The sequence below is a fragment of the Lissotriton vulgaris genome, chromosome 12, assembly GCF_964263255.1.
Source record: "Lissotriton vulgaris chromosome 12, aLisVul1.2, whole genome shotgun sequence".
Taxonomy (NCBI): Eukaryota; Metazoa; Chordata; class Amphibia; order Caudata; family Salamandridae; genus Lissotriton; species Lissotriton vulgaris.
In genome coordinates this window covers 759,678,540-759,693,103 of record NC_141700.1, presented here as the reverse complement: position 1 = coordinate 759,693,103, position 14,564 = coordinate 759,678,540, and the positions used below count along the sequence as shown (strand labels likewise).

The 14,564-nt window shown below is 44.4% G+C and overlaps 1 protein-coding gene across 1 annotated transcript in view; it reads left to right on the top strand.

Annotated features, from left to right (window-relative positions):
* DNAH2 (dynein axonemal heavy chain 2) overlaps nucleotides 1–14,564 on the top strand; it is a 2,538,822-nt gene that overhangs the window by 602,660 nt on the left and 1,921,598 nt on the right. The window contains exons 17-18 of the mRNA XM_086946066.1: nucleotides 706–945; nucleotides 8,562–8,750. Of these exons, the coding sequence (XP_086802192.1) occupies nucleotides 706–945; nucleotides 8,562–8,750 (429 nt within the window). The remainder of the gene's footprint in view (nucleotides 1–705; nucleotides 946–8,561; nucleotides 8,751–14,564) is intronic.

The following is a 14,564-nucleotide window of genomic DNA, read 5'->3' as shown; positions in this document are numbered from 1 at the left end:
TCTAATGCCATGAGTTTGGGCTTTTTTCCTGAGCAGCAAAATAATAAGAATATTTTCCAAGCACCCAAGGAAATTGATACATTTTTTAAAGAAAACAGAATCACATTTTGAGCCCTATTTTCGGGGAAACAAATATGTTATTGGTAGGGCCACAGTGCCGCCATGGCAGGGTGGAGCAGCTGTCACATTTTTAACCAGTTTCCACCGCAGTGGTGGGAGCTGCTTTGGCAGCCCATGTACAAGGCAATTCATTCTAAATGTGGGGGCTTACTGAGGCTGGGACAGCTGTGGTGATGCCTCTACTACCTCAGACTTATGGCAGCTGCCCGCCAAGCTTTAAATGAGAATGTAAGAAGAGGGGAGTCACCATAAAGGGTTTTTTCATTTTCATTGATAAAGCTTGACTCTGTGAGCCAAATTAGCACATTTTTTCTGTGCACAGTTGTCTCATTCCTGACAGATGTAAATTACTCTTGAATTTGCAGAAATAATACTCACCCATGGAAGAAAGCTCTGTGAATCAGGTCTGTTATCTGGATTTTGCCAGGATGTCGTTTGTTGTGGGATATATAATGCCAGAGAAAAACATGGCGAGGACAGAGCACAAATGGGAGCACAAATTAATGCTAATGCTTTTTGATTGCCAGATAAGATCATAAAGAACAACGCATTGACATTTCTATCCTTTGTCATTGGTTTCCCTAGGTTCAAACAATTGTGGATGAGTATAAGATGAGCAATGTGACAATTGCACGGTACGCCAAACAAATTAGTGAGCTGCTCCTGGTCTACATTGATGGCAAGCGTGTTTACAAAGACCTGGAGTTTGAAGCTCACCAGGAGGACCACCGTAAGAACATTCGACAGAAGCTGATGACCATTCATGTCGACATCAATGTACTCATGAAGCAAGTCTATGAAGTCTTCAAAAATGATGGGCCTGAGGTAGTTAGATGATGGGTGGTATCTGTATCCATCCTGCCAAAACATTGTAGAATACCACACTGGTCATTCTTTGCCAGACCTTCACAAGCTATGTGACATAGAAGGATGCTTGCAGTGATTGTAGTGTACATGGTTTTATGTAATTCAAAGCTCTGGGTTGAACCCAATACCAGGTAAGCTCTGGGGAAAAACGAATACCAGGTATGCCCCTCGTAAATCACTGGTGGGTACCAAAATACGGCAGCCTGAATATACTGGAAATACGGTAAAACAATGTGGTATTTTGAGACCTACATGGTTTGTTAATTCAGTAGTTTGATTTATGATCAAAACCTTTCTAGCCTGATTCACAAACTGCATTTTAAAATATGTGAAGTAGTACTACAGTAGTACTACTTACTACAAAATGCAATTCACAAACCTACCAGACTCAATCCCCACCTCAGCCTCTCCTATAATTTTCTTTCGGAGGATTCTCGCACATCTAAGTTTACTACTTATAGTAAATGTAGGAGGAACCTGTGGGAGTGGCTGTGAAATAGGGTATGCTTACTACTAAAAGGGAAGGGCTTTAGGGAGGGACTGCCAACAAACCCACAAAATAGTAAGCGCATTTCTGATAGATCATCTGCCAGTGGATTCCTCACCTTGTGAATATCCCCCTGCGTCAGCAACGTTCGGAAAACTCTTTTGTAGCAAGCTGGCGTGGACGATGTCACAGGAGCACGGCATCGCGCGCGACTCCGGCTGACGTCACCAACTCATTATTAGGCCTACGTCGGCGTGATGACATCAGTTCCCTTTTTTCCGCGTCGTCGACGCTAACGGTTTCTTGGGATCTCATGTGTTGCGGATAGTAACTTTGTTGCTATTTGTGTATTTCTGTATCTTTTCGAGCTGTTCTTCAACAAAGATGTCGTCGAAGAAGACAGGGTTTAAGCAATGTGGATCGTGTGCCAGGATGATGTCTATAACCGATCCTCATAGTGATTGCTTGTGGTGTCTGAGCTCGGACCACGATGTCGGAGGATGTCGATCCTGTTCAAAAATGAACCCGAAAGCTCTACGTGAACGAGAGGCTAAAATTCTTCTGGCCAAGGTAAAGGGAAAAGATGCCAAGAGGTCTTCGAGGTCAAGATCCAGACTCTCGAGGTCGAAGCCGAAGTCGAGGTCGAAGACGAGGTTGAGATCGAGATCCAAGTCGAGGTCAAGCTCGAGGTCTCGATCGGAGTCGGCGTCAAAGTCGGCTTCGGGTCATGCTTCGGGTGCCTCGAAGAAAAAAACATAAGTGGAAAAAGCATAGCTTGAGGCATCATTCTGGCAAGGAGTCGGATTCGAAGAAGAGGTCTTCATCCCGTAAGCACTGTAAGGACTTTTTGTCTCCCTCACCATCTCGTGAGCCTGAAGGTGAAGCCTCGCCTTTTCAGTCCCGAGGGCCATCTCCGGATCCGGAACCAAATCCGTCTCTGGATCCGTGTCAGTCTACTGAGTATGAGGAAGAAGACGTTGAGAATCCTCCGGCTTCAGCGACTCCGGTGCATCATCCAGAGGGACAGGAGGGTCGTGAAGATGCCATTCCGGTGCAGCCTCCTCTGGAGCAGCCAGTGGGTTTGTACCCTCCGTTTCCTAGTCCTGGACAGGACCCCTCGCATTTATGGCGTGTATGCAAGAGCAATGTACCCCACTGGTGCACCGGCTGGTCCCATGGGTCCATTGTCATATAACTTGGGCGTCGGTCAAGCGTACGCTCCGGCGCCTTTTCTGCCGTTTATGCCGACGCCTTATCCACCTTGGCTTGGTTCGGCGCCGCCGAGGTCATCGACTCCGCGCACGGCTTCACCGGCTCCGGAGCGGCCTCGGGATCGGATTCGAGTTTCGACGCCGGTTCCAGCTTCCCATCCTCAGGCTGTTCCAGTTCCTCACTCGACGCCGGTCCCGGCTCCATCGGAGTCGTTACCGGATCCAACGACTTTGGTTCGGTTGGAGTGGTCGAGGCGTAGGGCACAGCGTCTCATTGAAGAGAAGGAGTATGAGGATCCGGAAGTAGAGGAAGGAGAACTTCAGGATCAGGAAGATTATTTTGAGGATCTGCATAGTGCAAGTGGTTTGGAGCTTTTGCCAGAATGGGGGTTGCCTGCAGTTTCTGATGCACCCTCTAAGGATGTGGCTCCATACCATGTTGTAATTAAAAAGGCTGCAGAACTGCTTAACTTGACTTTGCCTTCAGTAGAGTCTAACATCCTTACTAAGGTTCTACATTCACCCTCTTCTATTGTTGAGCCGACTCTCCCATTCACTGAGGCTCTTACTGAACTGATAATGGATGTCTGGAAAAAGCCTTTGACTGCTCCTGCGGTGTCTAGAACTGTGGCAAGACGCTATAGGGTTGCACCTGGTGACCCTGAGTTCTTAACTACCCATCCTTTGCCAGAAAGTTTGGTTGTTCAGGCGTCTTGTTCTAAAAAGTCGGCAGGGTTTTTTCCCCAAGTTCCAGGGGATAAGGACTCGAAAAATTTGGATCCGAATGCCAAGAAAGTATTCTCGTCAAGTAGCATGGCCCTGAAATCGACGAATGCTACTTGCCTGCAGGGCAGATATGTACATGCCTTGCTGGATACAGTTAAGCAATTATCATCAAAGCTTCCGGAGGAAGATAGGAAGAACTTCAATGAGGTTGTGTCTGACACGCAGGCTGTGGCTCGCCAGGTGATTCAGAGTGGCATGGACATGGTGGACTCTGTAGCCAGAATAATGGGTTCCTCAGTCGCCACTAGAAGGGCCGCTTGGTTGAAATCGTCTGAATTTTCATCTGATGTCCAGGCTGCTCTTTCGGATTTGCCTTTTGATGGCACTGGCCTTTTTGGAAAAAAGGCTGACGCGGCCTTAGAAAGGTTCAAAGATAGCAGGGCGAATGCAAGATTTTTGGGCTTACAGGCTAGAGGCTCTTCCACCAGGAAATTCAGAGGTTTTGGAAGGTCTTCTTTTCGTGCCTATAGGCAGAGCCAACAGTAGCAGCAGCAACAGCAGAATCCTTTGTACGAGTCCTATAGAGGTAAACAAAGGGGTCGTGCTCGAGGTCGTCAAGCCTCCTCCTCCTCAACTTCCTCTTCTAATACCCACCCCCCACCTACAACAGCAAAGCAGCCCTAGATCCACCATTCTGGATCATGCGGGTCCTGTAGGGGGCCGGCTTACCTATTTCCTACAAAATTGGGAATCGGTTACATCAGATCTTTGGGTTCTCAATCTCTTAGAGAATGGGTATGCTCTTCCCTTTCGGGAGTTTCCCCCCCAATTACCCTCCTTGCCAAGGTTTTTGTTCAGAGGTCCACCTGCTTCTCTTGCTGGAAGAAGTCTTGGCTCTTTTCAGAAAGGGTGCGATAGAGGTGGTTCCGGAGCAGGAGAGGGGTCAGGGATTCTACTCCTGGTATGTCCTGATCCCCCAGGAGGATGGCAGGCTTCGTCCAATCCTGGACCTAAGGGTTTTGAACCTCTATCTCAAGCAGGAGAGGTTCAAGATGCTCACTCTTGCACAGGTTCTTCAAGCGCTGCTGGAAGAAGACTGGATGGTGTCAATCGACTTGCAGGATGCGTATTTTCACATTCCGATCCTGAAGTCGCACAGGAAGTATCTCTGTTTTACGGTGGGTTCGCAACACTACCAGTTTGCGGTCCTTCCGTTTGGACTTACTACTGCGCCTCGAGTCTTCACCAAGGTTATGGCTGTGGTGGCACCACATCTCAGGAGGTCGGGGATTCCAGTGTTCCCCTATCTGGACGATTGGCTGATCAAAGCAGAGTCGCCGGAGAAGGTGCTCAATCATTTGCAAGAGACATTTCAGTTGTTGCACAGGTTGGGTTTTTCGATAAATGTACCCAAATCTCACCTGGTGCCCTCCCAGCGCAACCTGTTCATAGGTGCGGTACTGGACACTACTGTGTGTCGTGCATTCCCTCCTCCTTAAAGGATTCGCGACATACAGGAGATGATTCCTTTATTTCACAATGGAGCGGTTGTTCCAGTCCTGAAGGTCCTTCGTCTGCTCGGTCTGATGGCTTCTTGCATTCTGTTGGTCAACCATGCACGCCGGCACATGAGGGCACTCCAGTGGTGCCTCCGCAGGCAGTGGTATCAGCACAACGGAGAGCTCAGGGAGTCAGTGAGGATCTGTCTTGATGGGGCGTGGAAGGCAATCTGTCTCAAGGAAAGCCTTTTCAGCTGCCCCCATCGGTGGCCACAGTGATAACGGATGCATCCACTCTAGGGTGGCGTGCTCATCTGGGGGACCTGGAGGTCAAAGGTCTTTGGTCTCCAGAGGAAAGGTTGCTTCACATCAACCGTCAAGAATTGCGGGCTATACGTTAAGCGCTCAAGGCCTTCCTCCCTTCCCTTCGCGGTCGGTCGGTTCAAGTCCTGACGGACAACACCACTGCGATGTGGTATGTCAACAAGCAGGGAGGAGTGGGGTTGCGGTGTCTCTGCAGAGAGGCTCTGCGTCTCTGGTCCTGGGTTCAGGACCATCAGATTTGTCTGATGGCAAATCATCTGGCCGGAGTTCTGAAGGTACGTGCAGACAGTCTCAGTCGGCAGTTCTCGGCTGACCACGAGTGGAGGCTTCACCCGGAGGTGGTTCGACACGTCTTCCGGATGTGGGGAACTCTTTGGGTGGACCTGTTTGCCACTCACGAGAATGCTCACTACCCGTCGTTCTGCAGTCTCCAGTTTCCGATGCAAGGAGCTTTGGGAGACGCATTTCAGTTGAGTTGGGACTCGCAACTCCTTTACGCATTTCCTCCCATACCCTTGATTCCTCGGGTTCTGAGGAAGATTCGCCAAGACCGGGCCCAAGTTATATTGATCACCCCGGATTGCCCAAGAAGGGTGTGGTACACAGATCTTCTCCACCTCTCCTCGTGCTCGCCGCTCCGTCTCCCTCACAGGGCAGACCTCCTCTCCCAGATGAAGGGGCAGGTTCTACACCCCCACCTCCAGACCGTACACCTTCATGCCTGGAGATTGAACTGGGCAACCTGAGTTCTTTTTCTCTCCCTCACGATGTGGTGTATGTCATTTTATCAGCCGGGCGTGATTCCACCAAGTCCATCTATTCTAATAGGTGGTCTAAATTTGTTGCTTGGTGTGGGGAGACGTCCATTGACCCTTTAAGGGCTCGTTTGTCCAGTATTCTTCAGTTTGCACTTTCATTGGCCCAGCAGGGTTTTGCAGTGGCAACTATCAAAGGTTATTTGTTGGCCTTATCGACTTTCCTTTGTTTGCCTGACCAACCCTCTTTGTTTAAATCCACGATTGTTTTACGTTTCACTAAGGGCCTTACTAATAAATTTCCCCCTACTGCTTTTATTGTACCTCAATGGGACTTGAACCTTGTTCTTACATTTTTGATGGGTTCTCCTTTTGAACCTTTACACTCATGTCCCTTGAGACTTTTGTCTTTCAAAACTGTCTTCCTGATCGCAATTACCTTGTCAAGGAGGGTTAGTGAGCTTCAGGCTCTTAGCTCTAAGCCCCCGTTCTTGACCATTCATGCTGATAGAATGGTTCTCAGGACCAGGGCTGCTTTTCTGCCTAAAGTGGTAACTCCATTCCATTTAGGACAATCCATTACCCTCCCTACCTTCTATCCTCCCCCTCACCCTTCCAAGGAGGAGGAGAGGCTTCATCGCTTGGACCCTAAGAGGGCGGTGAGCTTCTACCTGGACAGGACAAAGGAGTTCAGGTTGGATGACCAGCTGTTCGTTGGATTTGCTGGCTGCAGGAAGGGAAGATCGGTGCACAAGCGCACTCTTTCAAGAAGGATTATTTTATGCATCAGGATCTGCTTCTCCCTGGCGAGTAAGGACCCTCCTGAGGGTATAAGAGCTCATCCTACTAGAGCAAAGTCTGCTACTTCTGCTTTATCTAGGGGTGTACCTGTTGAGGATATTTGCAGAGCCGCGACTTGGGCCTCCCTCCAGACTTTCGCAAAGCATTACTGCTTGGATACCGAGGTGAGGAGGGACAGCCACTTTGCACTCTCTGTCCTCCAGCCAAACAAAGGTACGGCAACACCCTCCTATAGAAAATATTGGTGTTTGTGACTCAATATAAAACTGCATAAGAAATATCGAATTACATTATTTAAAATACTTAAAATTATAAATAAATGTAATCTAATGTTAAGAAATGTTCTGAAAATAAAACATTTATTTTATTTTAAAATATTTGAATGCCCTTTGTTCAAATGTAAAAATTATTGTAACATGAACCTTTATTAAAATATAATGCATTACTTTCATTTAATTCTATACATCCCTTTTAATAATTATTACTTTATAATAAAAATACGTTTTGTTTACTTTTGGTGGGATTTGTTTGTTTACTTTTACTAGCAGAAAAATAATTTAATATAGCCAAAATAATAACATTTTACATTTAAATTAAGTTACTAGTGCTGCAGCTTATTTTTGTTTTTATTAGTAAAAATATATTACTATTTTATTTCAAGTTCAATAAACATTTTTGCTCTTCCCTGTACCTTGCCGAAGGGAGAACTCTGCTAGAGGTGGGAGATGTTTATGTCTACACTTTTGAGTAACTTTGCACCTGTAAACTGTGAGTAGCCAAAAGTAGAAAGAATACTCAAAATTGTAAGAGCATACTTACACATGTAAATTTATCCCAAGTGTTAATTATCTTTGTGAATAGCTCCTGCCACCAGGAGTGGCCCGTGCAGGTAAGAGTGGTGGGGCAGGGTGGAGGGACTCTGCAGACGACAAGGGAAAACGTTTTTCATTTCCCTCATCGTTGTCTGTCTAGTCCCCACCCACACCACTCTTACTTGCATGGGACAATCCTGCCTGTAGCGTTTTATGTATCTCCGCTCAACTTTTTAATTTGTAGAGTTTAAGGGTGGGCAAAGTCCCTTGAGAAGATAGCCACCAAGTTTGGAGAACGCACAGTTATTGCAGTCTTTCAGTCAGTGGCTATGCTTCCTCCTCTAATCCGTGCAGAAGCAGAAACATAGGTATTTCTCACACTTTTTGCTATTTGCCAAAGGTCTGATAGATTTCCAACTCATTGAGAGGTATCCATTCCTTCACTGGCTTTAATACTTCTCACCAAATTGGAAATTTCCACCCAGTAATTTGGCATTTGAAATTTGATTTGGAAAAGTTCAAGCAATAGCACTTATTGGGCACAACTTAATAGTTAAAATAATGTGAGGATCATCCAGCCATGTTTTTTAATGCCTGAGCTACATAGAGTATCGCTCATTGGGTTGATGCCAATGTTTAATTAAAGATTTTCAAACAAACATTTGAGTTTGGTCCTGCATGCTTCCAGATTTCTCGAATACAATGTGTTGAATTAAATGGGTAGAGTCAGTATGACGTTTCCTAACTCTTATGAAAAAAATTAAACAAACTATGGGAACTCTTTCTGTATCCCATTCTACTGAATCCACCAACCATGTGTGCACGGAACTCTGTATAGAAAAATTACTTAAGAGTTCTTCTCAAACTTGAACAAAATCACTATTGGCTCTTTGGCTCCTTTTTTATTTAAGTCATTATGTGTCCAAGTAGTACATTGTGTGTTAATTCCCTTTATTTAGGTGCAGCAGCACTGGATCAATTACACTGAAAAGATGGACAAGCTGGTGGAAGAGGCTTTTCGACTCAATGTTAAGTGGTCCTTGCAGGAACTTTCAAAGGCTATCAATGGAGACAGCAAGACGACTCCAAACCCTCTATTTCGGGTCATGGTAATCCTGCAGAATGACTTTCCAGGGAGCACAGCACAGGTAAGAGTTTTTTTCTTAAGGTCTACAAAAATACCAACCCATTTTACCTTTTGAATACTCAGCAATTTGTTATCTCTCTGGCAGAGGGCTTGTGAGCTTTATTTCTCCCGGTCATGGGGCAGCAAAACTTTACTCAACTGTACTTCAGAATATTCTAGTGAGTAATTGTCTAGTATCCAAGGTCTCAGACCTTGGGTACTATTTCACAGCGCATTGGATGCAATTATAGGTCTTGGCATTCCCAGTGCAGTATGGTCAAGGAGTCTGGGCGCACTTTCGGTGAAGGTGGTTTAAACTCGGGGAATACTCAGTAAGTGCCCTTGGCCTGTCAAAGCTAATTATTTTGAAAATATAAAGTCATTCTTTCCAATGGCATAATGTAGCCAATGTGAAAGAAAAATATAAACAAAAACCAGAAAACCGTTTTACTGTCTGGGACCTAGATACAACTCCAAATGTTAGTGTATAAACAGTTATGCTCTATAATGACTTAATCATCTGGGACAATGGACAGCATTAGCCTAACTAATTATGTAAGATAGTTTAAAGTTATGCTGAAATACTTTAAATTACTTTTATTTAATTTAAACTCATTTTTGAGTTCAAATCTTTTTTTTTTTTATTGAGCAAAAACAAAGATGATAACGGCCATAATGCATCAGTAGATTTACATTCGTATTGGAGTGACGCCGTGGTCAAGCATGGATCAATGCAAACTCATTTTAAAACATCTGTATACCTGCATAAGTATGCCTGTTCTTATTAAATTAAATCTTGTAACTTACTTGGTTTTAAAAACATAAGATAAATCGAAGACAATGCCTGCCTACATAGCCTTCAGGCTAACACTACAGAGTGAAAGGTTGCACAGTATATTTAAGGGTGTAAGCTAACTTGGGTTGTTCTATACGACATAGCCCCATGCAGTTATACTCCACTGCATCTTTCTCTACTCATAATTGATTATCTCTGGAGACTGGGAGCTGCTGTTTTGTACTTTTATGCCTTTTTCATACAAGTTAAATACCTTTTGATTCTGTGAGAAGTCCTTCCCTCTTGCATGGGGCTTCAATAAATCATCAGACATTTGGATTGGGAAGCTACAGGTGGTTGTTTTCCGAGCAGGGCATCCAATCCAGTTTCATCTAGATATGTTTGCTGTACAGGTCTCTGGCCCAACCTGAATTGTAGCCCATTGCCATACAGAGGGAATCAACTAAATGTTCTCTGAGACACATCCTATTTTTCAGTGTTTTCGCCCTGAGGAAACCATTCTAGCAGTACGCTATCTCCATGGGCACCACGTGTATTGTAGATACCAGAGTATATACCCCATAGCAAGTAAAAGTTCCAAGCTATTGGGAACTGTATGTATTTTTAATAAGATCAGTAGAAACATTTTCAAAGAACAGAAAAAAGGTCTATAACCCTCCCTAATAAATACGCTGCCAGCAACTATCAGTCCCCCGTAGCCTGGTGTAGATGGACTAGACAACCTCCATTATGGCTTGGGTTACACTCCAGTCCAGCAGAAGGTTGCTGTCTTCTAGGCAATCAAAACAAACACATGAGGACACTAGGAACTAAGCTGCACATATAAGCCTGGATGCACAAAAATGAAATTTGGCCTACAGCCCTAGACACTGACCAAATCCCATTGTCTTGCTGCTGGCCGGTTCCCAGGTACTTCAGCTCCAAGGAACTTCAAGCTACATACTCCACCATTTACTATTCGGCTGTGCTATTTCAAGGATCACTCCATTTTCCTGCTATCAGGAACGTACAAGAACACTAGGAATGCTGTACTTCTCTCTTCTACACTACACTATCCCTTCCACTGTATAGTATTCCAATGGGGAAAGTATCTTAAAACCATCTTGACTGGAGTAGAATTACTAAACACACATGGGGACCTCCAGCAGCGATTTCATGATGAAAAGCACCCAGGTTCCAGCTAAACCTTGTACATAGAGCTTGTTCTTTGTTCTCACAAAGAAAGAAGAGGGATTTACTGATGACTGTCTTTCTCACTGGGATAACCTCAGCATATTGCATTCGTGAGTTTCAACCTCTTTAGTCCAACCACCCTACACCACCATCTTTACTGATGTCTGGTGCTGAAGACTAGAGCAGCCTTCCTCCTAAAAGTTGAGACTTCCTTTCACATCTTACACTCTAAGGGCTAGATGTAGGTAGGCTTTTACTGGTCGGTAACGGTTGAAATCGGCCGTTACCGGCCGGTAAAAGCCTTTTCCTATGTAGCTGGCTATTTTACCGATTCGGTAAATAACGAATCGGTATTTACCGATTCGGTATTTACCAAATCATCATTTACCGATTCGGGATTTACCGAATCGGTAAATAATATGTAGGGAGCACTGTAAACAGTGCTTCTGGGCTTTAAGAAGTCGTTATTTACCACCAACTATTAGTTGGTGGTAAATAAGGAATTCCTATCTAAATGCATAAATGTGCATTTACACCTGTGCCATGTGACAGTCATACATGCCCTTAGGGCATGTATGTATGCCACATGTGCACACCAGCACCAATCAGGGGTGCAACAGGGTGTCAAAGTGCCACCCTGCCACCCTTGACTTCTTCATAATTTTACCGAATCGGTAATTACCGATTCGGTAATTGACATTCATTCCTATGGGCCTCCAGGCCCATAGGAATGAATGGCAAATACCGATTCGGTAAATACCGATTCGGTAAATACTAAATCTTACCGATTCAGTATTTTTTACCGAATTTTTATCTACATTGCAATTACCGATTCGAAAATACCGAATCAGTAAAATTTGGTATTTTCGAATCGGTAATTGTAAATTACCTACATCTAGCCCTAACACTCTTCTGATGTTCTTCGCCCCACCTCACCCCTTGAAAGAGGTGGAGAGACTCCATTGTTTGGATCCCAAAAGAATATTCAGCTTTTAGATTTACCACTGGGTGGGCGATTAGCTCTTTGTGGGATTCTCTGTAGCAAAAAAAGTCACAGTGTTGCCAAAACACAGTTTGTCCTGCTGGATAATTCTCTGCAATAAGATCTGCTATGTGATCGTCAAAAGCAATCATGCTGCCTCTGCGTTAACTCAGTGCCTGCCTGAATATTTCTCAAGCTGCTTCTTGGGCATCAGGGCATACATTCACGAAGCATTACTGGTTTGACTGCCAGGTCTGATGGTACGGGTACTTTGTCCGTTCAGTCCTGCAGGACTTTTTGATCTGACTCATTTCACAGACACTGCACCTGGGAAGGTACTGTTGAGGAACTTGTGGTAATAATATCATTCAGAAGAAAAATTTCTGCATCGTAGGATCTTCATTGAGATTCATAAACCTTGAATAATTCTGTGCTGCCTGCTCGGACCCTGAACACCTTAATCGATATATGTAGAATATTCAGAAAAAAGTCTTGATAGTGTTCTTCACTGAAATACCTTTTCCATTCATTTGAAGTGTAGACTGCCAGGGCTGTATTTTCCTGGAATGTGCTGGTAGAGACTGCAGGTGGCAGGAACTGTAAAGCTTAAAACACTTTTCATAAGAAAACGGTCTGTGTCAGAAAGTGTAGAATGTAAGGAAAAAACAGCCTGTTAGGCTAATGCTAAAAGTACAATAGGAGATCTGTACCTTTAAGAAACCCAGTGGGACCCCATCCCACAATACACTGCAGTGGCAGTTTGCCTGAGAGAGTCCGTTTTTTTCTGGATCCTTCTCTCAGGATCTCAGAACACCCTTATTATACTTCTAAAACATTTCTATGTGCTTTCCATAGCTTTTTCTGGGCAGTGTTATGTCTCTTCTGCTAAGTAAATCTGTTTTTACATTTTCTCTGAGGAGCAAAATGCCTGCTCTCTTCACAAAGTCACTTCCTTTGGCAGAAAGAAAGCTTCCTCTGATCCCGACGAGGATTGTGTGGTATGTCTGTCTCCTCAACACCTCTCTAAAGACTGTGCCATTTGCAGTAAAATGTCAAAAAGGACACTTAAAGAAAGAGAAGGCATTAGGCTCTGTGGATGGATGGAGGATTTGAAGGCTGACAAGGAACGAAGGAAAAGGAGAAGACTGGAGAGGGCTCCCTCTCTTCATCCTTCGGAAAAGAGGCATCAATCAGATAAAGTCTCACTCATAAGGAGATATAAATCAGAAAAAACTCATTCTCAGCACCCTCACTGTTGTGTATCAATGTCCAAGCATTCGATGTCAACACTAAAAAAGCCTGTTCCGTAGTGTTCGCCTTTAAAGGACGGCTCAACGTCGATGGCACATTGCCACCGTTCTACATCTCTTCTGACTCCAGTGCTTCCTTTAACACCGAAAAATAGTTATTACTTTATATATTATTTCCTTTTAGATGTCCCATACTGCCCAGTCCTGACGAGACCCCCACCCTAAGGGGCGAAACGCCGTCAACGCACTAGGAAATGAACCGTACTAACACAGTGTCTATGAATGTAGATAAAATGAAAAAGTGTCCTTTTTAATTTTTGATAAACTTCGAATATTACTTAGGGGAAAGAAACGGACGCAATATTTCCTCATCCCTCCATTTTGATGAACCTCTATGAATGTAGATAGCCACTGATCAACAACTGGTTAAATCATTGCCTTTGGTCATTTTCCTTGTACATATCTATAGTTGAAACCTGTATAGTTCACTTATTTTCACACGTTGTTCTGTTTCGCTCACAGTATCACTTGGGACACATTGCACTTTTGTATATTATGTGTATGTCGCAGACCTAATTACAGTACTATCTGTCCTGTTTGAAATATAAAAAATCGTTACAAACTGGTACATTAGTGTTTCCTTCTTTTGCCAACCTCCCTCTAAGAATTGAACTGCAATTGAGCTTGTTACACTTATTAAGTATTTTTTTAAATAATATGCCACAGGAACCATTGTTTTCTGAATAGGAGAATAATCTACAGAATGTTGCTGACAAGACCCTGACTATGGAAAAAGTCCTTGTGGTCATCCAAGTGAAAAATAAGGACCTAGAAGCAAGGTCCAGAAGAAACAACCTAAGAATTATTGGGCTTCATGAGTTGACCAATGTTGGGAAATTGGAGGTATATATTGAAGGGATGCTCTGAGAACTTTTTGGCGTTGACAATCTGTCCCCCGTGCTGATAGTTGAGAGGGCTCACCTGTTTGCTGGCGGCACGTCCTGTCCCTGGTGCCCTGCCGCGTCCTATTTTCGCAAGGCTGATAAATTATAGGGATAGGGACACAATCCTCCGTCTAGCCCGCGACAAAGGCTCTATCACATACAAGGGGAATACGTTTGCGTTCTTTCCAACTTTACTGCTGCTGTACAGGCCGCTTGGAGGGAGTTCCTACTGGCTAAAAAGCTACTACAGGCAGAGGATATACCATACGCTATGCTTTACCCAGCGCGCCTGAGGATTGGCTCAGATGAGGCAGCCAAGATATTTAACAATCCAAACGCTGCTATAGAGCACATGAAACATGTGAAAAAGCATCGTGTAGAGTCCGCAACTGACCCGGAAGAAGATGATGAAGCTCCGCTTGTCTGTGTATTCTGTAAGGTTGGAATTGAGGATTAACTGCTACTCTATATTTGTGTGGTATGGGGTGTAGGGAAGGACACTCTTGGGGGCACTATGACTGATACGAAACATATGCTATATGAGTGGGCCCTCGCCCTCATCTTCTGACATTTAAGTACTTGGTTAGTGGAGTGGCTCCAAGCTGGATGTGTCTTCGGAGCAGTGATCATGATCAACCTGGTTGTGTCAAAACCATGTAAGATTACGGCCACCTCCCCGCAAAGTTGGGAG